Source organism: Phacochoerus africanus, chromosome 12 (assembly GCF_016906955.1).
Source record: "Phacochoerus africanus isolate WHEZ1 chromosome 12, ROS_Pafr_v1, whole genome shotgun sequence".
NCBI lineage: Eukaryota > Metazoa > Chordata > Mammalia > Artiodactyla > Suidae > Phacochoerus > Phacochoerus africanus.
Genome location: NC_062555.1, coordinates 54,102,884 through 54,129,687, shown reverse-complemented (window position 1 = coordinate 54,129,687; position 26,804 = coordinate 54,102,884). Strand labels below are relative to the sequence as shown.

The following is a 26,804-nucleotide window of genomic DNA, read 5'->3' as shown; positions in this document are numbered from 1 at the left end:
ATTGCACTACAGCAGGGACTCTTAGAGTATTTTGCTGAAATAGAATACATGGTTAAGTGTTTATTCCTTTTTTTTTTTTTTTGCCCCATCTATGGCATTCGCATGTTCCCAGGCCAGGGATCGAACCCAAGCCACAGCAGCAACCAAAGCCACTGCAGTGACAATGCCAGATCCTTAACCCACTGCACCACAAGATAAATCCCCTTTGGCAATTATTTTTTCAAATATATCTATTTGCCCCTTCTGTCTCTTCCTTCTAGGCTTCTCCTTTAACATGTGTTGGTATACTTGAAGCTGATCTGGTCCCAGAGGCTTTGTTTATTTTCTTCATTGCTTCCCCCCCCCCCCATTCAGATGGACTACTTTCTGTTGATTCTTTTTCAGGTTCACTGATTCCTCTTTCACCTGAATTTTTCATTTCAGATACTGTATTTTTCAGCTCCAAGTTCCCATTTAGTTCTTTCATATACTTTGTATCTCTTTATTGAGATTCTTTATGTATTACATCATTTTCATCATAGCTTCTATTAATTCTTTAAAAACGACTTCTGCTAGTTCTTTGAACATGTTCATAGTAGCTGCTTTCAGGTCTTTGCCAACTCCAGCATCTGGAGATGCTTGGTTTCTATTGAATGCTTTTCTTCCTCAGTAAGGGTACACTTTCTTCTTTTTTTGCTTTGTAATCTTTTTGAATTTCAGATAATGTAGCAATTTTCCCCCAGAGGGTTGTTTTCATTTTGGTTTTTGGTTAGTAACTTGGCAGCAGTAAATTTGTGAAGTCTGTTTTCACTGCAGTATGCAGCCACTGATGTCTCTGCTCATTTTTTAAATGTTAAATCTCGCTTCCTAAGGGTTGCTGCTGTGATTGCACAGCTTAGCATTTTGCCAAAGATTGGGCCGAGGTTGTGTTCAAACCCCATCACTTGGGCCTCCACTCTGCTGACGGAGCTTGTGGGCTGACAAGTTCAGGTCATTTTCAAGTCTGCTCTGCTCTTTGCTTTCTAATAGGCTTTTTTGCTTCTTGTACATATGTGTAGGCTTTGGCAACCGTGGATATGTGGGTGGCTTGAACTAACTTCAGTTTTCACTTTGCTTGCCAATAAATCTAAAATACATCGAGTGCATATCAAACCCAGACAGCTCTCTTGCCTCCCAGAACTTCCTTTGAAACACCTGGGTACCCTGTTTTTTGCCCCAAGCAGCGCTGCAGCCTCAGCCTACCACTGAGCTCACCACTTTAACTTACAGTGCATCAGGTTCAATGAGTCCTTTCTGTCAGTGGCAACAAGCCTATTTCCACGTATCTGCCATCGCCTTGGTTGAGCTGCTGCACCTGTGGACCCAGCATGGATGGGGGATATAGCAGCGCAGGAATACCACAGACTCACACCATTCTTTGCTGAAGCACAGTGGCTTTCATGAATAAGCAGTTCTTAGCTTGGTGTAAATCTTTGGTTCATTTCCCAGTGCTGGAATGGTTGTTAAACAGTTTATCCCAATTTATAGCTGCCTTTTTAAAACGGAGATGATTTGTCAACCTCCTTACCTCATCATGCTGAAAGTGAATTTCCCCAACTTATTTTGAATCACATTCCAACCAAATCAATTTCATAAGAATGGACTTCAAGAGGACTTAGAACTGTTCAAAGCTGTCCATTCAAAGCTACCAAAATGCCAGAGTTTTACAAGTAACCTATATCTATTAAAATTATTACTTTTGGTAATTGATACATATTTTATTTTTAAATATTCTTTGTATTTGTTCATATTCATTCTAAAGTAAATACTGAGTTATTACAACCTGGCAAGTTATAAGCATATTTCTTAATGTAAGTATGTAATATTTTAATAAAGTATGTTGGAATGTATACTTGATCTTTGGATTGAAAATACAATAGCCAGTCATGGACATAAAATTTGGAGAGTTTATACCTTTGAACTGAGGAATTTATTTCTATGCAAATTCTCCCCTGCCCCCATTCTGTCATATGAATCCCCATTCTTTTAGGCAAAATATGATACTCCTCCCCCTATTAAAACAGAAACTTAATTTGTACCGATGCTTCATATGGGAATATAATGGGTGGCTAATCTGTTAGGAATTTGAGAATATATTTCATTTAAAAAAAAAGGGAGGAAGGAACTATACAGCTGCCAAAGAGGGAGGGTGAGAGGAAGAGAGGTCATAAAATCTAGTTTGGAGTGTTTAACATGAATCTCCTGCAGTTCTGGGAGCAGATATTTAACTTATAACCAGGGAGCCTGGAATCTGAGAGCCCTGGTAAGGTTCTTTGGCTCAGGACAGGAGAGGAATTGTTAGTTTGTTGAGACCGTTCTGCACACTTGGCATTTGCCTTGACGGAAGCGGCCTCAGAGCTTATGAAGGACCCAATGTTGGTCAAGCCTGAAAGAAGAAAGTGTGGGGGGGTCCATTTTGGATTCGGTACAAAAGGGCCACTTAGAGGTGTGAACAAGCCTCATAAGAGGATAATATGAAGAAGTGGAACTCTGGAGTCCATAAGACCCGAGAAGAAAGCCCAGCAGAATGGGTTTCATTCGTTGAGGTCAAGGGAGATGCAAATGAGAACAGCTGTGAAAGAGTCAGCTTTAAAATAATTGCCTATGGAAGAGTGGCTCAGTGGAAATGAATCTGACTAGCATCTATGAGGACGAAGGTTCGATCCCTGGCCTCACTCAGTGGGTTAAGGATCCAGCGTTGCTGTGAGCTGTGGTGTAGGTCGCAGACCTGGTTCAGATCCAGCATGGCTGTGACTGTGGCGTAGGCTTGCAGCTGCAACTCTGATTCAACCCCTATGTGGAAGAAGACAGGAAGAAGAGACAAAATACAGAGGATCGGAGAAGATGGTTGCAAAAGGATTTCCAGGAAGAACAAAAGAGAAACTCTGATTATTTCATCACTATCTAAAAAAAAAATTAAAATCAACTGTCACCATCACAAGAAATTTGTGAATCAAGCAATGCAAAGCCTGTTCTGAGTGGAGGGAGCATGGCACCTGCCAGGTGGATGGCATGTGGTTATTATTAACTCTGCTAGGCCAAAGAGTTCTTATGTATGTATGTGTGTATTTATTTATTTATTTTGGTATTTTGGGGGCTGAACCCATGGCATATGGAGGTTCCCAGGCTAGGGGTCTAATTGGAGCTGTAGCTGCCAGCGTATGCCACAGCCACAGGTGCACCAGATCCGAGCCTCATCTGCAACCTACACCACAGCTCACGGCAATGCCAGATACTTGAACCCACTGAGCAAGGCCAGGGATCAAACCTGTGTTCTCATGGATACTAGTCAGATTCATTTCCACAGAGCCACAACAGGAACTCCTCATTTTTTTGTTTTTAACTTTGGCAATAGATAATGATTTGTATTGTTATAGTACAAAGAAAACCTACTTCAAAAGTTAGCAAAATTTGGAGTTCCCGTCGTGGCGCAGTGGTTAACGAATCCGACTAGGAACCATGAGGTTGCGGGTTCGGTCCCTGCCCTTGCTCAGTGGGTTAATGATCCGGCGTTGCCGTGAGCTGTTGGTGTAGGTTGCAGACGCGGCTCGGATCTCGCATTGCTGTGGCTCTGGCGTAGGCCGGTGGCTACAGCTCCGATTCAACCCCTAGCCTGGGAACCTCCATATGCCGCGGGAGCGGCCCAAGAAATAGCAACAACAACAACAAAAGACAAAAAGACAAAAAAAAAGCAAAATTTAATGTGATTTTTTTTTCCCCCTGTTTGGGTTAAACAGGTGGGCAAGTACTTACGTGGGCCCTGGTTCTACTTTTTGTTTGCTTTCTGTCATACTTTTTCGTCCTTGCTAGATTTTTTTTTTTTGTAGTCCTAATAAAATCTTATTGAGAACCAGTAAGTCAAATCCTTTATAGAACATAGAAACACTTTCTCAGCCTTTTCCAATAAATGGCTATAGAACATTGGTATGGGATCCCTGAATATCCCAAACACTGTATTTTTACTTGTAGGAGAAAAACAGTTCTTTTACAGCTTAATAATATAGAAATAGGGTGCTCTGATCTGTTTAGGGGAAGCATAAGTGGAATCAGAATTCAGTATGAATAATAAAGACTACAGACGAGTTCATGTAGACGAAGTAGATTAATAAATGCTCTCTCTTCATATTTTGTATTTCGAACTCAGCTAAGACAAAGCAGGGTATCATAAGATCAGACACATTAACCTGAGGACATAGGAGGAAAGCATATCTCTCAATTCAGTTGTACAGGAAAGTAGTAACAAGAGAGAAAATGTCCACTTTTACCTATAACTCCCCACCATGAAGGCTTTTGATGTCATTTAGCCTTTTTTTTTTTTTTTTGTCTTTTCTAGGGCCTCATCCGCTTCATATGGAGGTTCCCAGGCTAGGGGGTCGAATCAGAGCTGTAGCCGCCGGCCGAAACCACAGCCACAGCAACGAGGGATCCAAGCCACATCTGCAACCTACACCACAGCTCACGGCAACGCCGGATCCTTAACCCACTGAGCAAGGCCAGGGATAGAACCCTCAACCTCATGGTTCCTAGTGGGATTCGTTAACCACTGCGCCACGACGGGAACTCCAGGGTGATGTCGTTTAAATGGAACTGACATCAGAGATGAAAAGGGATGACTCTAAGAATTAAAGACTGACTCCTTGATAGGCCCAAAGCCCAATGGGATTGATGTAATTAATTGATCAAAATGTTCACAGAAACACATGACAAGAGAAATGAATACTGCTTGACAATGTTTTAAGGTTTTACTACTTAGGCCTTGCATGTAGATAAGAGACACTATCAAGTTTTCTGGAAAGCAACCTCGGGAAGTGTTTTTTTTTTTTTTTTGAACAAGGTGAGGGATCAAACACGCAACCTAATGGATGCTAGTCGGATTCGTTTCCACTGCGCCCACGATGGGAACTCCTTGTTAGTTATCTTGAACTAACCTTCAAATTAGAATTTTCACAATAACCGTCAAATTTCAAAAGTTTTTGATAAAGATGTTGGGTTATAGAGCTGGGGTTCTCTGCTAACAAAAGGGGGTGAATTTGAAAGTATGTTTATCTCTAGTTTAAATAAGCATTGAGAATTTGAAAAAATGGTATTAGGTTCCTAACTCAGTTGGCAACTCTTGAAATTTTTGACCTGGAAGCATACAGTTATATTTTTGTCCCCTTTCATAATCAACCACCTAGAGAAAAGCAATGTCCTAGGACTGTCATAAAAAAATACTAAAGGCATTTGCTTGTATGGATATATTTTGTTTATCCATTTACCAATTGATAGACATTTGGATTGTTCTATTTTTTTTGCCTTAAACGAATAATGTTGCTATGAATTTTGCCTAAGAATGTCACGTTTTGTTTTGTTTTTGGCTTTTCTGGAGCCATACCTGTGGCATACGGAGGTTCCCAGGCTAGGAGGGGTCCAATGGGAGGTGTAGCTGTCGGCCCACACCACAGCCACAGCAATGCAGGATTGGAGCTGCATCTGCAACCTACGCCACAGCTCACGGCAATGCTGGATCCTTAACCCACTGAGTGAGGCCAGGGGTTGAACCTGCGTCCTCGTGGATACTGGTCAGATTCAGTAACCACTGAGCCATGGCGGGAACTCCCAAGAGTGTCATGTTTATAAATATGTTTTTAGTTTTCTTGGAAAAAAAAAATACTAAAGGAGTTCCTGTCATGGCTCAGTGATTAACAAACGAGTTGTATTCATGAGGATGCCTGTTTGATCCCTGGCCTCGCTTAGTGGGTTAAGGCTCCAACGTTGCCATGAGCTGTGGTGTAGGTCGCAGATGCGGCTCAGATCTGGTGTTGCTGTGGCTGTGTCCTAAGCCAGCTGCTACAGCTCTGATTCAGCCCCTAGCCTGGGAACCTCCATTTGCCACAGGTGTGGCCCTAAAGAGACAAAAGACCAAAAAAAAAAAAAAAAAAGATTTCCTTGGGTATTTTAAAATTAAATAATAAACGGGAACTGAATTAAAGACATATTCTGAAAAAAATCAACTAAATCAAGTACACAATTTGACTCTATTGTTGCTTTAATCTTGGTTTGATATACAGAAAGCCTCATGTGGTGAGCTGCAGGGGGCAGACTTTCCTTACACAGTTCAAATGCAGGGAACTTAGCTTTTGTGGGTACTAGCTGGTCAGCCAGGAAATATATTGTCCTGGCCATTCCTTCAAAAAGGGAGAAGGGAGCATCCGATGTTCTGCATCCATGTTCTCCATAATCTAGACACCACTCAGCAAACTCAAAGGCCCTGTACAGGTCGTTCATGTCCTGTATGAGGTTGAACAGGGTCAGGAAGGCATAGGCATTCCCCGAGGTGCTGTGGCACAGCCCGTACCCATTCCTCAGCCACACATACTGCCAGGTCACATGGACAGACTGGTAGGCATCATTGAGATACCGTTCTTCTCTGAACACCTGATAGGCCTGAATGAGCATGTAGATTACCCCTGAGGAACCATGGCACCAATGGACTAGCAGATCTGGGGTCGTCCACACAAGGAGGGTAATTGCCTGAAGGGAATTTCAGCTGTCAGACGTAATCTACACTAGGCTTGACCAAAGTTTGTAACTTTGCATGGCTCCCTTGAAGGCTAGACTATATCAGGTAGTAATAAATTCCTGCCAGGCCATGAGCAGCTCCCACATAATATTCTTGGTACTACTCACACATTGGTGGAGTCTTTTCTGTGAAGTTTCTCTTTCTAGCTAGGTTTTCTCCGGAGGTTAAGACTGTTTCACAAATCTGCTGAATATGGCTTCGAGGAATCTTTTCCATTCCAAAGTTCTTACTCACAATGAGAAGAGCATAGATGTAGCCCATTCATCCATATAGCATTTCATTTGGTGCACGGGGATCAATCTTATTTACGTGAATTAGTCGGGTGATACAGTCTTCTGCTTGCTTCTCACAGTTCATCTTGGTTTTTTTTTTTTTTTTGTCTTTTTGCTATTTCTTGGGCCGCTCCCGCGGCATATGGAGGTTCCCAGGCTAGGGGTCGAATCAGAGTTGTAGCCGCCGGCCTACGCCAGAGCCACAGCAAAGCGGGATCCGAGCCGAGTCTGCAACCTACACCACAGTTCACCGAAACGCCAGATTGTTAACCCACTGAGCAAGGTCAGGGACTGAACCCGCAACCTCATGGTTCCTAGTCGGATTCGTTAACCACTGCGCCACGACGGGAACTCCAGTTCATCTTGTTATGCTCCACAGCAGCCACTGCCAGGGAGCCTGAAGCCCCACAAAGTAAAGTGATGGAACGCTTGGTCAAACAGTTCAGACTTTGCTTTACAGAGCCATGTGCCATCTGCAGGGAGGCAGGGTCCCAAACACATCAGAGAGGTGTGAGTAAAGCCCAGTAATACGTGCCAATCTAGTGTCATCCCGAGAGTCTGCTGACTTTAGGCCTCTCTCCATTTGCTGAAGAAGCTCTTGAATCTTACTGTTCAAGCATTGTAAGAACCCAGGAGTCAGCCTCCCAGCAAAATCAAAGTAGCCTTCGGGAGTTCCTGTCGTGGCTCAGTGGTTAACGAATCCGACTAGGAACCATGAGGTTGCGGGTTCGATTCCTGGCCTTGCTCAGTGGGTTAACGATCCGGCATTGCCGAGCGCTGTGGTGTAGGTTGCAGACGCAGCTCGGATCCCGCGTTGCTGTGGCTCTGGCGTAGGCCGGAGGCTACAGCTCCGATTCGACCCCCAGCCTGGGAACCTCCATATACTTCGGGAGCGGACATAGAAAAAGGCAAAAAGACAAAAAAAAAAAAAAGGTAGCCTTCGGCCAGGGGTTTGTTATAATCTGCATAAGGATTTGGAAAGGCCCTTTACACCATGATGCCAGAAATGAGCCCTGCAGCTTCTGGACAATAACAGAAGTGACGCTTTCACTCATCCTTGTTAGATTTTAAGATTCTTTTTTTGGGGGGGGCACCCCTCGACATATGGAGTTCCCAGGGCCAGGGATCATATCCAAGTTGCAGCTGCAACCTAAGCCATAGCTGTGGCAATGCTGAATCCTTAACCACTATACCAGCCCAGGGATCAAACCTGCGTCCCAGTGCTCCCCAGACACTGCTGGTCCTGTTGTGCCGCAGCGGGAACTCCAGTTTTAAGATTCTTAAATTCATCCTTCTTTCCGACTGTCATAAAACCTCTTCAAGTCCTCTCATGTAAAATTAGAAAAAAAAAGGTGTTAGAGGAACACATAGAAGGTAAGAAGAACGTCTCTATTAGTTAGGTTTTATAAAATACACCTTTTCTTAAAGTGAGCTGTTACTGTGCTTCTCACGACCCTAAATCACACATTTCATTTATCTGCCAAAGCTGTTGGTCACTGTTAGAACTGATTATATTGTTATCATTATATTTTGTAAATTATTTGTGATGCCGTGGTATTATTTTGAATTTGTGGTTAACTTTTGGGGAACTATTTCTTTAAATGAATAATGCTGATTTGTTTCTTTAAGTGGGTTAACATAAATTATAGCAGTATAATATGGCAAAATAAATTTTTACCAAGACTTTCAAACTATCTCCTCTTTCCTATGCACCAATACCATGAGCATGAAACCATCCACATTATTGGTAAATTTGTTGGCCTTGAAGGTAATGAGAATATCAGGATTCCAGTGGATTAAATTGTCACAGAACTGAAGAGAAAATGTTATCTTAAGGCAAGATGATAAAGCTGAACTACTATCCCTATCAAGTAAGATTGTACCCTGGGTTAATTTCTGAGCTGATTTTATCCTTTGACCATTAAAAAAACTGGTTCCTTGATTGTATAGAAAGTAAGAATGTTTTATTAATTATGCCTATAAATATCTTTTCTGTATTTTCATTTATACCAAGTTTATTGGTTACAAACTTAATGTGGCCAAATGTATTTATGTTTTCTTTTATAACTTCCATTGTTTTTGTTTGAAAAATCTAGCACTTATAAATAATAGCACTCATCCATATTTTCTTTTAAAATATTTAATAGTTTCATTAGAAAGACAAATAATGAGTTACCATTGTGGCTCAGCAGGTTGAGAACCCTGCTAGTATCCATGAGGGCGCATGTTTGATCCTTGGCCTCACTCACTGGGTTAAGGGTCCTGAGTTGCCACAAACTGTGGCATAGGTTGCAAATGTGGCTGGGATCCCACGTTGCTGTGGCTGTGGTGTAGGCCAGCACCTCTGATTCAGCCCCTAGCCCTAGAGCCTCCATATGTCGCAGGTGTAGTCGTAGGGAAAAAAAAAAAGAAAAAAAAGAAAAAACTCAAAACGCAGTTGCCTTTTGGCTCAGTGGATTGGGGATCTGGCATTGTCATTGCAGTGGCTCGGGTCCCTGCTGTGGTGCAGATTTGATCCCTGGCTGAGGGAGGAAAATAAAAGACAAAACATCTTTAATCCCAATAACAAATACAAAAAAAAAAAACCCTTTAATCTGGAGTTTATTTTGGTGTATAGGTTGAACTTATCACTAATTGATTTTTCTCAAAACATTGTTAAGGGGTTCCCCATTGTGGCGCGGCAGAAACGAATCCGACTAGGAACCCTGAGGTTGCGTGTTCAGTCTCTGGCCTTGCTCAGTGGGTTAAGGATCTGGCTTGGCCATGAGCTGTGGTGTAGGTTGCAGATGCGCCTCTGATCTGGCATTGCTGGAGCATAGTCCGGCAGCTACAGCTCTGATTAGACCCCTAGCCTGGGAACCTCTAAATGCTGTGGGTGCAGCCCTAAAAAGACAAAAGACGAAAAAAAAAGTAATAATAATAAAATAACCCCCCCAAAACCCATTTATTAATAATCCATGTCATTCTCATTAAATTGTGTATGTTATGTAGTTTCTGTTAAGTTAATAAGTTCTGGAGTTCCCGCTGTGGCGCAGTGGTTAATGAATCCGACTAGGAACCATGAGGTTGCGGGTTCGGTCCCTGCCCTTGCTCAGTGGGTTAACGATCCGGCGTTGCTGTGAGTTGTGGTTAGGTTGCAGACGCGGCTCGGATCCCGCGTTGCTGTGGCTCTGGCGTAGGCTGGTGGCTACAGCTCCAATTCAACCCCTAGCCTGGGAACCTCCATATGCCTCGGGAGCGGCCCAAGAAATAGCAACAACAACAACAAAAAAAAAGACAAAAAAAAAGTTCTCAACTCAATATTGTTTTCCAATAATATTCACATTCTTCTGTAAGCTAGTATTTAATGCTTATATTTTTGTATTTATTATTTTATAATCTAATAGAAAGAAATTATCTTAATTTTCTTTAAACACAATATCAAGCTATTTTATTATTTTAACTAGAAATAAATCACTAGAAGTCTATGCAGAAACAACATATATTTGTGGAAAAGCTTGAAAATATAAATAAGAAAATAAATATGAAACAAGTTAGACCCTAGTAATCAGAGTATGTAGGTCATGCCTCATTCTCCCAACATTGGGTCCCCCATATACATGGTTCTGAGGAGTGATGCTAAGCTTTTGCCTACCTCATTCCCCTCTTGGAACCTACGTGGGTTCCAGGTTGGAGACTGAGCCATTAATTTGTTTCCAGTGAAAAAAGTTTGGTCATAAATGAAGTGGCCATAACAACTCTCTTGGCACCAACTCCCTATAAAACTAAGAGGTCCTATGTTTGGAGCAAAGGTAAACAGCTTACGACTTTACGAAACAGAGATGCCCATCCAGTTTTCCTGAAGATGGAAGAGCATTGGCGACTGACTGTAGTGATGAGAAAACAAGCTCAGTGCCAACATTTGCCTTTTCCTCGTGGGAAGCAAAGCCCCTTGTGGGAAGGGCTAAAGCAGGTGTATGTTGCCAAATGATGCTCGATCCGATCACAATTCTGGGGGGTGGGGGTCTGAGCCACAGTGGTTAGTCTGGATTCTGTGGGAGAGGAGTATGGAGGGACACAGCTGAAATTTTAACTTGCATTCATTTTTTTTTTTTTGGCCTTTTGGCTTTTTAGGGCTGTACCTGCGGCATAAGGAGGTTCCCAGGCTAGGGGTCTAATCGGAGCTGTAGCTGCCGGCCTACGCGGCAGCCACAGCAACACGGGATCCGAGCCACGTCTGCAACCTACACCACAGGTCACGGCAATGCCCAATCCTTAACCCACTGAGCGAGGCCAGGGATCGAACCCGCAACCTCATGGTTCCTAATTGGATTCGCTTCCGCTGAGCCACGACGGGAACTCCTTAACTTGCATTCCTAACTAAGTTTCAGTGTTGGAAAGTTACAAAGAAAAGTTACAGATGCCCCAGGCTACCTGAGCAATCTCAGAGTCACAGATTGTGTCTGCTCTGGCTAGGTGGTAAAGGTAGGAAGAAGGTGAAAACTGCCAGGTGTGAACTGCCAGTTTACGCAGAAAGTATCCTGAGAGGAGGCCCAGAAAGGAGGGGTATTTGAGGCATGAAAATGCTCAGATCAGGTTTCCCTAGTTCGGAATCAGCTAACTAACCATGCCACTTTCCCCAGGACCATCTTGGTTTTAGCACAGACATCCCTCCCTGTGTCCCACGAATTCCCCAGCCCTGGGCAACTGAAGAACCTACTTGGGACACAAAGCAGACTGACAGCCTCAGCTGCTGTCCTTCTGGATCCACTTCTCTGTCTGTCCTATGCCCATGCTTCCCATGGCTGCTTGGCTGCTCGTAGCCGTCGATTAATACAACAGGTACAAAATGCACCCATTCCTGGAAGGATTTATTTTTTCTTTTTCTTTTTTCTTTTCTAGGGCCACACTCTTGGCATATGGAAGTTCCCAGGCTAAGGGTTGAATTGGAGCTACAGCTGCCAGCCTATACCATAGCCACAGCAACTCGGGATCTGAGTTGGTCTTTGACCTACACCATAGCTCAGGGCAACGCTGGGTCCTTAATCCACTGGGCAAGGCCAGGGATAGAACCTGTGTCCTCATGGATGCTAGTCAGATTTGTTTTCGCTGAGCCACAATGGGAACTCCCCCATTCCTGGAAGGATTTCTTTATTGGATGATTGCTTCCAGGACTCCCCCTTGATGTGACTGGAAATGTTAGAGTTGTGCTGTGGTTTTAGAGTCTTTCTACCCAATCCTCTTTGTTTCTTTCCACCTCCAGTCCTTGGAGGGGTAGGACCTGTACTGCAGTTCTTCATTCTTCCTAGCTCCCTCCCACTGTAGTTTGCTATGGCTACTTAACATGCTACCACAAATTTCATGCCTTAAAATCACATATATTTATTGTACAGTTTTGAAGACCAGAGGTCTGAAATGATTCTCAGCTAAAATCAAGATGTTGGCAAGGTTTCTTTCTGGAGGTTCTAGAGGAGGATCCGCCTTCTTGTGTTTTCCAGCTTCTAGAGGCCACCTGTGTTCCTTGGCTGTGGCTTGATACATTTTCAAAGGCAGTAATGATGTGCTGAGTCTCACGTCATTCTGACTGTTCTGCATCCCTCTCTTCAGTTGAAGGACACTTGTGATTACATTGGACCCACTTGGATTTGTTAAGGCATCCATAACAGTTGTTTTTCATCATAAAACCATTATTACTCATATTATTATTATTATTATTATTATTATTATTATTATTATTATTTTGTCTTTTCAGGGCTGCCCTCACAGCATATGGAGGTTCCCAGGCTAGGGGTCTAACCGGAGCTGTAGCTGCTGGCCTACACCACAGCCACAGCAATTCAGGATCCAAGCCGCATCTGAGACCTACACCACAGCTCACGACAATGCCAGATCCTTAACCCACTGAGCAAGGGCAGGGATCGAACCCGCATCCTCATGGATACTAGTCAGGTTTGTTAACCGCTGAGCTATGACGGGAACTCCTGCTCTAATATTAATTCCATTAGCATACCTATAAAATGAGTGTGCAGGAAACCACCAGGGCATTACCTGAGTCAGATAGGCATAGGCGTTCCAAGCAACAACTTCCAGTGGGCGTCTGTTCACAGAAATCTTGGGTTTCAATTGCTTGGGGATCTGGATAGCATTTGACCAAGGAAATACATAAATTTAGGGTTGTCCTAAAGTATACTGCTTGAGTATCTCTGGTCCATACAAAAACACTAGAATCGGGAGATCCCATTGTGGCTTAGTGGTAACGAACCTGACTGGTATACATGAGGACAATCCCTGACCTCGATCAGTGGGTTAAAGTTCTGGCGTTGTCATAAGCTGTGGTGTAGGTCGCAGATGAGGCTTGGATCTGGCATTGCTGTGGCTGTGGTGTAGGCTGGCAGCTGCAGCTCTGATTTGACCCATAGCCTGGGAACTTCCATATGCTGAAGGTGCATCACTAAAAAGACAACCCCCTCCAAAAAAAACCCCATAAAAATAGTAGCGTCAACCACATTTCCACAACCTACTTGGAGTCCTGGTGTGTATGTGGTTCTTAGCTACATACAGTGTGGCAGTGTGTTTGACTCTTTCCAGACTGTATCAGGAAATATCAGGAGTTCCCTGATGGTCTAGCAGTTAAGGATCTGGCATTGTCACTGCTGTGGCTGCTTAATATTCCTGGCCTGGGAGCTTCCACATGTTTCCAGCATGGCCAAGAAAAAAAAAAAAAAAAGATAAAGTGGTATTTTAAACTAGGTGAGAAAAGATGTATTGTTTGTGACAAGTGTATACCTTTTTATTATTATTATTTTTTTTTTGTCTTTTTAAGGGCTCACCCGCAGCATATGGAGGTTCCCAGGCTAGGAGTCGAATTGGAACTGTAGCCGCCAGCCTGCACCACAGCTCACAGCAACGCTGGATCCTTAACCCACTGAGCGAGGCCGGCGATCGAACCTGCGTCCTCATGGATGTTAGATTCGTTTCCGCTGAACCAAGATGGGAACTCCCAGAAATGTGTTTTCATTTCATGTGGAGAACATAGATAGATTTCTTATAAGTTTGCACTTGATGAGAACTATTGCCACAATCTCTGAAACCATGAAAACAGCCTTCTGTTGTTGCATCTGCTAAATTCCATGGAGACCCGCCGGGGTCCAGAGGGATGTGGAAAGGAATGAACTGAGGGATAAGAGACTGAGCCTTTGTTTTAGTGGAGCTCTCAAAGGAAGAAGGCTTTCAATAACTTGAAGCTCCACGTCGCTCTAGCCCCAATCGCTTGCAAAGACGCTTTTCTCGTGGACGAATCTAACTTTTTCAGATATCCGGAAATGCTCGGCCACCTCCCACCAACATTCAAAAGTTACGTTTTACTGCCCACAAGCAATCGCAGAGATTTGAAGTGCCCCGGCCTTGCACATGCGCGTTGGGCACTCTCGGCCTCCACGCCTGCTTGCACATGCGCAGTAACGTCAGCTTCTGATGCGCGCATGCGCACTGTGATCAGCGGTATTGCTTGGATACGTTTCTTCTGAGCTCAAAGATTCTTAACCGCGGATCTTTGCGGCTGGCATGTTGTGGCGAGACTCGGGCGGCTTATCTATAGCGTTCTATGGCCAGGACGTAGCTCTCAGGACGTGGCGAAAAGCCGAGGGGGAGGTGAGGTGTGTCTGAAGCCCGTATGCTCTAAGATGAAGAAAATTTTTGGCTTTGGGAGTAAGAAGGGCGAGTCCCCTTTGGGCTCCTCCACCAGTCCGGGGAGGGAGGGCAGAAATAGAAGCAACTCGCAGCCCGGGTACCACATCCGAGACAAGGATCTGGGGAAGATCCACAAAGCAGCCAGTGTTGGCAACGTAGCCAGGGTGCAGCAGATTCTGTTGCTCAGAAAAAATGGTTTGAACGACAGAGACAAGATGAACAGGTAAGCGGGGCCGGCTGGAGGAGGCGGGGCGGGCCTGGGAGGAACTCTTCCTGTCAGTTTTCCCTCTGAAGATCCTTGGACAAGCTACGTGGGGTCCACCGCTCAGCGGCCTTTACAGGCAGCAAAAGCAAAAGCTTTAGCTGGTTTCAGAAACCGCTCATAATTCCCCTTCCAGAGCACTTTACTCACGGTTTAAAAGTGATTTAAGTGAATTCCAGTAATTATAGAAAGGCAATTCAACACAAACAGCATCTTATTTTTAATGTACATGAGTTTATATCGTTATATATTACAGAAAAGTGCATAATGAGAAAAATAATTCCCATAATAGACAAACTTCTGGGCTAAAAACACTTTTTTGGGGGGGGAGGTTTGCATCAGTGGCATATGGAAGTACCGCGGTCAGAGCCAGGGATTGAATCTCAGCTGCAGCTCAGACTTCACTACAGCTGGGGCAACCCACTGTGCCATAGTAGGAACTCCTGGGCTGAAAATCCTTGGGATAAAATCCAATATCCATTTTATGTCAGTGTTTGCCTGTGTATATATGTTCTTTATTGAAGAACATTAGAAGACAGCTTTGAACTGGGAAGTGGTCTGTGTTTTTTAGTAGGAAGACTCATTTTCTTAAAATGTATGATCTTCCCATATTTATCACTTGTGTGTAAACCAAATAACCATATCATGGTTTTTAAAATTTTTGAGTTACACAGGCTGTGTATAATTGTTGTGATGAAATAAAAAATTTTATATAGTAGACAAAGATTTGCCCTTCTAGATGTTAAAATGTGCTGTAAATTTCCACAAATTATTTGCCAACAACTGAAAAGCAGATAAATGAATGGAACAGAATAGATAATGCCCAAACACCTAAATATATATAAGACTTTAGAGCTTGATACTGATGACATTTCATGTAAGAAGGAAAAGATAATAAATGGTGGAGAAATAACTTGCTTTTTAGAGAAAAGTAGCTAGATTTTTATCTCACAAAAATAACTTTCAGGAGTTCCCATCATGGCTTGATGGTTAATGAAACAGACTAGTATCCATGAGATTGTGGGGTCCATCCCTGGGCTTGCTTAATGGGTTAAGGATCTAGCGTTGCCGTGAGCTTAGGTGTAGGTCACAGACTCAGCTTGGATCTGGCGTTGCTGAAGCTGTGGTGTAGGCCAGTGGCTACAGCTCTGATTATACCCCTAACCTGAGAGCCTCCATGTGCTGTGGGTACAGCCCTTAAAAAGACAAAAGACAAAAAAAAAAACAAAACCCAAACAAAAAAAACAAAAACCCAGCCAAACTCTCAGATGGAGTATAGATTAAAAATTTTAATCCCTGGCCCAGGAACCTCTGCATGCTTCAGGATTTGACCAAAGGAGAAAAAAAAAAAAAAAAAAAAGCCCCTCAAGTTATAGGGATTCCCGGGTTGTACAGAGATTTAAGGAAATCTGGCATTGTCACTGCTGTGGCTCAGGTTGCTGTTGTGGCCCGGGTTCAGTCCCTGGCCCTGGAACTTTCACATACTGTGTGAGCAGACAAAAAAAATTAAGTATGCAAAGTGAGAGCAGTATCAGATGAAAACACAAATTCCTATTTGTACTTTTTTTAATACTGACAAAGAGCTTCCTAAGAATGTCTTCAAAAACAAGAATTCTGGAGGTTGATTTAACAATGAAAAAAATTTAAAACACTCTGTAGATCAGAAAATAAGATTAACATGGAGTTCCCGTTTTGGCTTAGCAGTAACAAATCTGACTGGTATCCATGAAGACTCAGGTTCAATCCCTGGCCTTGCTCATTTTACAGAGAAATCTCTGAAATCAACAAGGGAAAAAAATCTCTAATTTGAAATTGGGCAAAGTGCTTTTATGCATATCTATAACTGACCCTTGGATATAGTAAGAAAAGGAATTTAAGTTAAAAGTGGAATGAGGAGTTCCCATCGTGGCTCAGCGGTTAGTGAACCTGACTAGCATCCATGAGGTCTTGGGTTTGATCCCTGGCCCCTTTCAGTGGGTTGAGGATCCGGCGTTGCAGCGAGCTGTGGTGTAGGCCGCAGATTTGGCTTGGATCCCGAGTTGCTGTGGCTGTGATGTAGGCCGGCAGCAGTAGCTCTGATTGGACCCTTGGCCTGGGAACCTCCCTATGCCGCAGGTGCAGCCCTAAGACAAAAAGACCAAAAAAAAAAAAGTGGAATGAAATAGTATTTTCACATACCAAAGTGTGTGAAGATAAAGAACTTTGGTACTTATACTGCTACTTAAAGTTTAAGTCACTTTTGCTTTTTCTTTTTTCTGGTCGCACCTAAGACATGTGGAAGTTTCAGGGCCAGGAATCAAATTTGTTGTCACAGCAGTGACCCAAGCCACTGCAGTGACAGCACTGCAACCTTAACCTGCTGTGCCACAAGAGAACTCCATTTTTGACTTTTCAAGTATGCAATTTGATAATAAGTACCACATTACAAAAATTACACATCAATTCTATTTATACTAGTTAGAGATGAATCATTAGAGATAATTAGAGATAAAGTAGAGTTAAATAACATGCAGTTTGCTTTTCTCAACACTGCTTAAAATAGCAATGTATTAAGAAGTCACATAAAGGATTTTGTAAGTACACTACAGTGCATCTGGTATGGAGTAACGTGTGACCATGGAAGGTGGCTTAAGTAATAGCTGTATATTGACTTGCAGAGATGTACTTTGGTAAATCATTGAGAAAAAAAATTGGAGTTCCCTTTGTGGCTCAGGGGAAACGAATCTGACTAGCATCCATGAGGATGCAGGTTCGATCCCTGGCCTTGCTCAGTGGGTTAAGGACCTGGCATTGACAGGAGCTGTGGTGTAGGTTGCAGACCTGGCTTGGATCCAGTTTTGCTGTGGCTGTGGTGTAGGCCGGCAGCTACAGCTCCTATTGGACCCGTAGCCTGGGAACCTCCACATGCTGCGGGTACGGGCCTAAAAAGACACGGGCGCGAGCACATACACACACACACACAAAGGCCGCTAAGAAAATAAAAAAAAGAAAATGTACAAAAATTCTAGTAACAGTTTATTATTAAACAAATGATCCTGGGAAAGAGCAGGAAAATGAATCTTGCACAGATAAAAATAATTTCTAGAGTTCCTGTTGTGGCTCAGTGGAAATAAACCCGACTGTATCGATGAGGACTCAGGTTTAATCCCTGGCCTTGCTCAGTGTGTTAAGGATCTGGCATTGCCATGAGCTGTGGTGGGTTGTGAGCTGTGGTTGTAGGTCACAAATGGGGCTCTGATCTGGCATTGGAGCCATCGGTTGTGGCTGTGCTGTAGACTGGCAGCTGCAGCTCAGATTCAACCCCTAGCTTGTGAATGTCCATATGCTGTGGGTGTGGCCCTAAAAAGAAAAAAGAAAAAAAAAAAAAGAAGAAATACTGAACTCTCCAACTCTATCCATTCTTTGAATACATTTATTACTCAAATATGACTTGAATACGTGTTATGTAGCAGACCTGTTCTGCTCAGGCCTCTTCATCTAGCTCTCAGAACCCTTTCATTCTTAATAACTTCATAGTGCCTCCTGTGAGCATGATGAGAAATTTAAAATTGAAGTGTTAAGATTTAATATGAATTGAAGCTTTTCTTCCCTTCTTTTTCTTTTTTTTCTTTTTTGTCTTTTTAGCTATTTCTTGGGCCGCTCCCGCGGCATATGGAGGTTCCCAGGCTAGGGGACTAATCGGAGCTGCAGCCACCGGCCTACACCAGAGCCACAGCAACGCAGGATCTGAGCCGCGTCTGCAACCTACACCACAGCTCACGGCAACGCCGGATGGTTAACCCACTGAGCAAGGGCAGGGACCGAACCCGCAACCTCACGGTTCCTAGTCGGATTCGCTAACCACTTCGCCACGACGGGAACTCCTCATTGTAGTTTTGATTTGCATTTCTCTAATAATCAGTGATGTTGAGAATTTTTTCATGTGCCTCTTGGCCATCTGTATATCTTCTTGAGAGAAATGTCTGTTCAGGTCTTCTGCCCATTTTTCGATTGGGTTGTTGGTTTTTTGCTGTTGATTTGTATAAGTTGTTTATATATTTTAGAGGTTTAAGCCCTTGTCGGTTGCATCATTTGAAATGATTTTCTCTCACTTGTAGGTTGTTTTTTTGTCTTTTTTATTGTTTCCTTTGCTGTGCAAAACTTGTGAGTTTGACTAGTTAGGTCCCATTGGTTTATTTTTGTTTTTATTTCTGTTGCCTTGGGAGACTGATCTAAGAAAACATTTGTACGGTTGATGTCAGAGAATGTTTTGCCTCTGTTCTCTTCTAGGAGATTTATGTATGGTGTCTTATTTATGTTTAAGTCTTTAAGCTATTTTGAGTTTATTTTTGTGCATGGTGTGAGCATGCAAGGAAGTAGTTTTTTCAAAAAATTCTTTTGTTATTTTAGTTCTTTTTTCCCATGATGTTTTGTTTTATTTTTTTTAAATCAATGTACAGTTGATTACAATTTCACCCATAATGTTTTTATTTTTATTATTTTTTATTTTTTGTCTTTTTGTCTTTTTCTTAGGGCCACACCCTTGGCGTATGGAGGTGCTCAGGCTAGGGATCTAATTGGAGCTATAGCCTCCAGCCTATGCCACAGCAACACCAGATCCGAGCCGTGTCTGCAACCTACACCACAGCTCATGGCAATGCTGGATCCTTAACCCACTGAGGGAGGCCTGGGATCGAACCTGCAACCTCATGGTTCCTAGTTGGATTTGTTTCTGCTGCACCATGATGGGAACTCCCCCATAATACTTTTAAAAACTAAAATTTACCTCCATATGCCTTGGGTGCAGCCCTAAAATGACAAAAGACAATAAATTAAATAAATTAAATAAAATAAGCTACAAAGATATGTTGTACAACATGAGGAATATAGCCAGTATTTCATAATAACTATAAATGGAGTATAACCATTAAAACTGTGAATTACTATCATATCTTACAGCTGTAACTTATATAATATTACATAATATTTTATATTAACTGTACTTCAATTAAAAAAAAAATAGAGAAGTTCCTGTCGTGGCTCAGCAGAAACAAATCTAACTAGCATCTATGAGGACTTGATCCCTGGTCTCGCTCAGTGGATCAGGGATCCATTGTTGCCGTGAGCTGTGGTGTAGGTCACAGACGCGGCTTGGATCTGGCGTTGCTGTGGCTGTGGCTGTGGCGTAGGCTAGTGGCTCCAGCTCCGATTTGACCCCTAGCCTGGGAACCTACATATGTCGCCAGTACTGCCCTAAAAAAAGACAAAAAAATTAAAAAAAAAAAGATACCTGAGGCGAAAGATAGTAGGATAATTAGCCCAACAGGAAAAATGAGAAACAATAAAAAATAATCCTACCAATTAATTATAGCTGTAAGACATTGTGAGTTATAAACTGCATTCCAATGTCAGAGATGTTAAAATGTGAGAAAAGGAGCATGTTAGAATTATTGAAGTACAGTGTTTTCTCTAGTCCTTAAAACACACCTGCAAAGAAAATATAATATCCTTTTGCTTAATTGAAATATTGTCTTTGCAAAATAGTAGTAATAGTAATAATTTTATATTAATACGCTGTTATTTGTGCAAGGATCTGCTCTAAACACTTTGCAGAGCTTCTTCTTTAAACATCGCAGTGGTGTCCTTTGCAGTAACTACCGCTTTATGCACATTTTGTGGATGAGGAAATGGAGCACAGAAAGGTTAAGTGACAGCTTAACATGACAGAGTTAAAGTAGAAATCAAACCAAAGATGAGGTGAATCTCAGGGTCACGTTCTTATTCTTTACATAGGTTGTTCTCTCATTAATGTGTTGAGTAATAAGAGCTAAGAATTATTGTTCTTTCTCTAGAAGGAAACCAAATATTTGTCTTAAAGGGATGGAAGGAGCATGTTACTAAATATTTAAAATTACACGAGTCATTGTATATATTGAAACAGGACACTACAGTTTCCTAAAAAGTCCTCTCACTTTCGTAGGACTGCTCTCCATTTGGCCTGTGCCAATGGCCATCCAGCAGTGGTAACTCTCCTGGTAGAGAGGAAATGCCAGCTTAACCTCTGTGACAGTGAGAACAGGACAGCGCTGATAAAGGTATGTAGTGGCTAACCTTTATTATCACTGGGAGATGGATTTGGTTTTGTGACTTTGAGTAAAAATGAGTTTGTCTCATTTAACTCTAAGGAATTGGTGAACTTGTGGAGTGTTTCCTTTGCAGTCTTAGAATTTTTTTTTTATAGTGATTTTTATTTTTTTCCATTATAGCTGTAAATAATGATTTTTATTTGAATTCTTAGAATTTATCTTCTGTTTCTTGGCATGATACTGACAGGCGGTCCAGTGCCAGGAGGAAGAATGTGCAAGTATCCTGCTGGAACATGGTGCCGACCCAAATCTTGCGGACGTCAGTGGCAACACTGCCCTCCACTATGCTGCCTTTGGTCAGAATATCTCCATCGCAGCAAAGCTGCTTTCATACAATGCCGATATTGAAGCAAGAAACAAGGTATGGCTCAACTAACTTCATTTCGTTATGTTCATGTTGTTGCTGTTTTTTAGTTACAAGTGTTTTATGTACAATAATATGTATACTGAATAGTACCCATTAGACCCTGTTACCATAGAAACCATGTCAGGAGGCTAGAGAAAGGTGGTGCTCAAGGAAAGGGCAAAGCTTTGTCCCCCAGCTACCCTTTACCCAAGAAGGAAAAAATTCCGCTTAGGGAAGGCTCGGCCTCCACACATTGGGTCAGCATTTAACATTTAGGAGACTCATGCAGAAATCTGCATTTCAGGGATTTTCCATTGTGGCTCAGTGGAAACAAATTGACTAGCATCCATGAGGATGCAGGTTCGATCCCTGGCCTTAAAGAACAATGTTGCTGTGGGTTAAAGAATAATGCTGCTGTGGGGCTATGCTGTAGGTCAAAGATGTGGCTTGGATCTGGCGTTGCTGTAGCTGTGGTGTAGGCCAGTGGCTCCAGCTCCTATTCAACCCCTAGCCTGGGAACCTCTGTATGCCGTGGGTGCAGCTCTAAAAAAAAGGTGGGGGGAGTTCCTGTCATGGCGCAGCGGAAATGAATCCTACTAGGAACCATGAGGTTGTGGGTTTGATCCCTGGCCTTGCTCAGTGGGTTAAGGATCTGGCGTTGCCGTGAGCTATGGTGTAGGTTGAAGACTCAGCTTGGATCTGGTATTGCTGTGGCTGTGGTATAGGCCAGCAGCTGTAGCTCTGATTGGACCCCTAGCCTGGGAACCTCCATATGCTGAGGGTGCAGCCCTAAAAAGACAAAAGACAAAAAAAAAAATCACAGAAATCTGCATTTCAGGCTCCTTTTTTTTTTTTTTGGCCTTTTGGCTTTTTGTCTTTTCTAGGGCCACACCAGCGGCACATGGAGGTTCCCAGGCTAGGGGTCAAATCGGAGCTACAGCTGCCAGCCTATGCCACAGTAACGCCAGATCCTTAACCCACTGAGTGAGGCTGGGGGATCGAACCTGTAACCTCATGGTTCCTAGTCGACTTCGATTCCACTGTGCCACGACGGGAACTCCTCAGGCTCCTCTGTTGTTTTTTTTTTAATTTTTTTTAAATTTTTTTATTTTTTTGGTCTTATTGCTATTTCTTGGGCCGCTCTAGCGGCATACAGAGGTTCCCAGGCTAGGGGTCGAATCGGAGCTGTAGCCGCCGACCTACGACAGAGCCACAGCAACGCGGGATCTGAGCTGCGTCTGCAACCTACACCACAGCTCACGGCAACAATGGATCCTTAACCCACTGAGCAAGGCCAGGGATTGAACCTAAAACCTCATGATTCCTAGTCGGATTCGTTAACCACTGCACCACGACAGGAACTCCCTCAGGCTCCTCTTAAAGAAGCAATCTGGTCCTCCTTGAGCCCTTAGGACTATTTGGTCTGCTGTGCAGGGGCCACCCCTCCATGTGGGTCCTATGTTCCCTGTCTGTTCTCCTCATCTGAATTCTCTGCTTACTCTGGTCACCGACTTTGCTTTCTTAAGCATTTGAGTTTACAATTCCTGTTGTACAGTTTATTTTGATAAATATTTCAAGATTTAAAAAATTGTCTATATTAATTTATAGTCTAGCTCATGTTTTATGATAATCTCTGAAGAATGGTAAGTTAGAACCTATAAATTGTTTTTTGTTTTGTTTTGTTTTGTTTGTCTTTTTAGGGCTGCACCTGTGGCACATGGAGGTTCCCAGGCTATTGGTCTAATTGGAGCTATAGCTGCCGGCCTACACCACAGTCACAGCAATGCCAGATCCCAGCCGCATGCAACCTACACCACAGCTCACGGCATTGCTGGATCCTTAACCCACTGAGCAAGGCCAGGGATCGAACCTGAAACCTCATGGTTCCTAGTTGGATTTGTTTCCAATGCACCACGATGGGAACTCCTGTTTATTTGTTTTTTGGACACACCCATGGAATATGAAAGTTCCTGGGCCAGGGATCCAATCTGAGGTGTAGCTGTAACCTGTGTCACAGCTGTGGCAATGCTGGATCCCTAACTCACTGCTCTAGGCTGGGAATCGAGTTCTCCTTGTCTCAGAAACAATGCAGGGTCTTTAACCTGCTGTTCCATAGCAGGAGCTCCATAAATTGTTTTTTTAAAAGAACTGTTTTTCTTTACATATACGTGTATGTAAATAATCATCTTCCCATTGGAATGTCTGTAAACCTTATGGGGTTAATCATGGCCATAGATGGACAGGTTATGCATACTGCAGACAGTATTATATCTTTCTTCTCAGCATTGTTCCATAAAAATGCAATTGATTTCGTAGTGAAATGATTATCTTGGAGTAGTGTTTAGAGTAGTAGTAGAGCAATAAAATAACTACACTTATGGTCTACCTGATAAATGCTGTAAGAGAGGCAAAGATGCTCAGAACCAGTAAATGTTCGAAGTGAGTTTTAGAGAATGTCTTTGCAGTTCATCTTTCAAAGTGGTAGAGGAGGATCATTTTATTTTTTGCTTTTTTTTTAGGGCTGCATGCGCAGCATATAGAAGTTCCCAGGCTAGGGGTCAAATCAAAGCCACAGCCACTGGCCTATGCCACAGCCACAGTGACGGCACAACCCGAGACCCATACTGCAGCTTGTGGAAACACCAGATCCTTATCCCCCTGGGCGAGGTCAGGCATTAAACCCACGTCCTCATGGATACTAGTTTGGTTCCTTCCTGCTGAGCTACAGTTGGAACTCCCTGGATCATTTTAAAGAGAAGGAGCACAGGGAAGGAAGGGGCTCCTTTTTATTTACTTTCTTTTTTCTTTTCTTTTTTGTTTGTCTTTTTGCCTTTTCTAGGGCCTCTCCCACAGCATATGGAGGTTCCCAGGCTAGGGGTCTAATTGGAGCTGTAACCACCAGCCAGATCCAAGCCGTGTCTGCAACCTACACCACAGCTCACGGCAACACTGGATCCTTAACCCACTAAGCAAGGCCAGGGATTGAACCCGCAACCTCATGGTTCCTAGTTGGATTCGTTAACCACTGTGCCACGATGGGAACTCCTGTGTTTTTGTCTTTTTAGGGCCTCCCCCATGACATATAAAGGTTCCCAGGCTAGGGGTTGAATTGGAGCTATAGCTGCTGGCCTATACCAAAGGCACAGCAAAGCTGGATCCAAGCCATGTTTGTGACCTACACCACAGCTCACAGCAATGCTGGATCCTTAACCCACTGATCGAGGCCAGGGATCAAACCCACAATCTCATGGTTCTTCGATTCATTTCCGCTGTGCGAAGACAGGAACTCCTTATTTGCTTTCTATAGTATATGTTTAAGTTCAGAGAATCTTTTATGTATTCTAAGGTTCATTTTAGAAATATGTAATTTTGTACAATATAAATTGTTTTTGCTGTTTTACAGGATGATCTTACACCACTTTTACTTGCTGTCCGTGAAAACAAACAGCAAATGGTGGACTTTTTAGCAGAGAAAGAAGCAAATATGCATGTGGTTGATAAGATCAAAAGGTATAGTAGTTTTCTTTTTTTCTTTTTCTTTTTCTTTTTATGGCCCCACCCGTGGCATATGGAGGTTCCCAGTCTAGGGGTCTAATCAGAGCTGCAGTCACTGGCCTACACCACAGCCACAGCCACACCAGATCGGATCTGTGTCTGCGACCTACACCACAGCTCCGCCAATGCCAGATCCTTAACCCACTGAGCAAGGCCAGGGATTGAGCCTGCATCCTCATGGATCCTAGTCGGGTTCGTTAACCTCTGAGCCATGAAGGGAACTCCTATGTTACCTAATTTAACGAGGTCATATATTTATAGATAAATTTACTTACAAGTTATATAATAGAAGAGAGTTTCTAAATTACAAAACAGAAAGAGAAAACAGCTAATCACCATAATTAGTAACTTTTTTTCTGAAAACTATAAGGTGGGAATATTAAACCTATGAAAAAAACACTCAGTGGATTTTATTTGGGATTCAAAAGTAATTTTAGTGATGAAGTTCAAGAATTTTTCCATTCTTTCAGTCTTTCTCTGAGCATTTTGGGGGTATGTTATTTCATCGAATCCTCCTAACACCTTGTAAAATAAGGCAGTGAGACCCCAGTTTTAAAGTAGAAGTCTTTGAGATGAGGAGAGGCACCTCTTCCCGGGACAAATAACTGTTGGTTATAGAGCAAGGATTTCTGAGTTCGAGATACTTTCCATATGTCAGGCCCCCCCTAGTTAATTTACTGAGCTTTACTGCCTGCAGTTCATGAGTACTTCACCTTCCTTTTTTTTAATCCTTTAATTGTATGATAACCAAAAAGTTTGTAGAATACAAATTTGAAGTATATGGAACAGCTGACATTTTGACATTAGCTCTGATATTATCTGCAGTAATCTAAGAATTTAATATATTTGGTATTTGTTTTTCATATTAGTATTAAAATAGTAACATTATTTATCACTCGTATTTTTTATACATAGCAATCGCCAACTGATTTCTGAATATAAGGAAGAAAAGAGACCTAAAAGTCCTTCTCTAAATAGCAACCTAGGTAAGACTTTCTCTTAATGATCCTGCCAGAGGTAATGTGAGAGGGAGGGAGTTTTGATAATGAAAGACCAATGAAAAAAAAATTGTGTAAATTTCATGTGTATTTTTATTTTTAAAATTAATTTCTTAATAGTCTAGCTTTTAGAATTATTTAAGAAATCAATTGTTGGTAATTTCAGATCAGAGACAGTGTTGTCTGAAAAGAAATTTATTCATGTAATGATGGCTCCTAAAATCCCATGTTATATTTTGTGTAAAAAAGAAAAAGGTTTTTTTTTTCCTTTTTACGGTCACACCTGTGGCATATGGAAGTTTCTGGCCTGTGGGTCAAATAAGAACTGCAGATGTAACCTACGCCACAGCCATGGCAATACCAGGTCAGAGCAGCATCTGCAGCCTACACCACAGCTTGTGGCAACACCAGATCCTTAACCCACTGTATGAGGACGTGTTAGTAGACCTCTGTCAATCAAAGAACTTCTTTTTTTTTTTTTTAAGGGTCACACTCCAGGATATGAAAGTTCTCAGGCTAGGGGTTGAATCAGAGCTGCAGTTGCTGGCCTGCGCCACAGCCACAGCAATGCCAGATCTGAGCTGTGTCTGTAACCTACACCACAGCACACGGTAATGTCAGGTCCTTAACCCGCTGAGTGGGGCCAGGGATTGAACCCGCATCCTCATGGATGCTAGTTGGATTCATTATCGCTAAGTCACAGTGAGAACCCCCAAAGAACTTCTGTATGTTGTTTTTATAAGTTATAGGGGATACAGAGATGGAAAAGACAGAGTTTGGGTCTTCAGGGTGCTCATATTAGAATAGAGTTGTCCCTGCGTCTTTTCTGTGTTTTTTTAAAACAGAATTTTCAAAGAAAACATTTTTATTTATTTGTTAATTTGTCCACTTAACAAATAACTATCAAGTGTCTTTTAGGTATTAAGCGCTTTGGATGTTACAGAATGCAAACATTTTAAACACACAGTCCCTGTTCTCCAAGAGCTTGTTATTATTAT

The 26,804-nt window shown here is 42.5% G+C and overlaps 1 protein-coding gene and 1 pseudogene across 4 annotated transcripts in view; one reads left to right on the top strand and one right to left on the bottom strand.

The window, feature by feature from the left end:
- Positions 1-2,192: 2,192 nt before the first annotated feature.
- On the bottom strand, positions 2,193-6,937 carry LOC125112479 (glutathione S-transferase LANCL1-like; annotated as a pseudogene).
- Positions 6,938-14,332: 7,395 nt separating this feature from the next.
- LOC125112613 (ankyrin repeat domain-containing protein 26-like) overlaps positions 14,333-26,804 on the top strand; it is a 96,256-nt gene continuing 83,784 nt past the window's right edge. For all 4 annotated transcript variants that reach the window (XM_047754928.1, XM_047754929.1, XM_047754927.1 and 1 more), the window contains exons 1-5: positions 14,333-14,743; positions 20,742-20,856; positions 21,095-21,268; positions 24,657-24,763; positions 25,724-25,794. In XM_047754928.1, the coding sequence (XP_047610884.1) occupies positions 14,514-14,743; positions 20,742-20,856; positions 21,095-21,268; positions 24,657-24,763; positions 25,724-25,794 (697 nt within the window). In that variant the 5' untranslated portion in view covers positions 14,333-14,513. The remainder of the gene's footprint in view (positions 14,744-20,741; positions 20,857-21,094; positions 21,269-24,656; positions 24,764-25,723; positions 25,795-26,804) is intronic.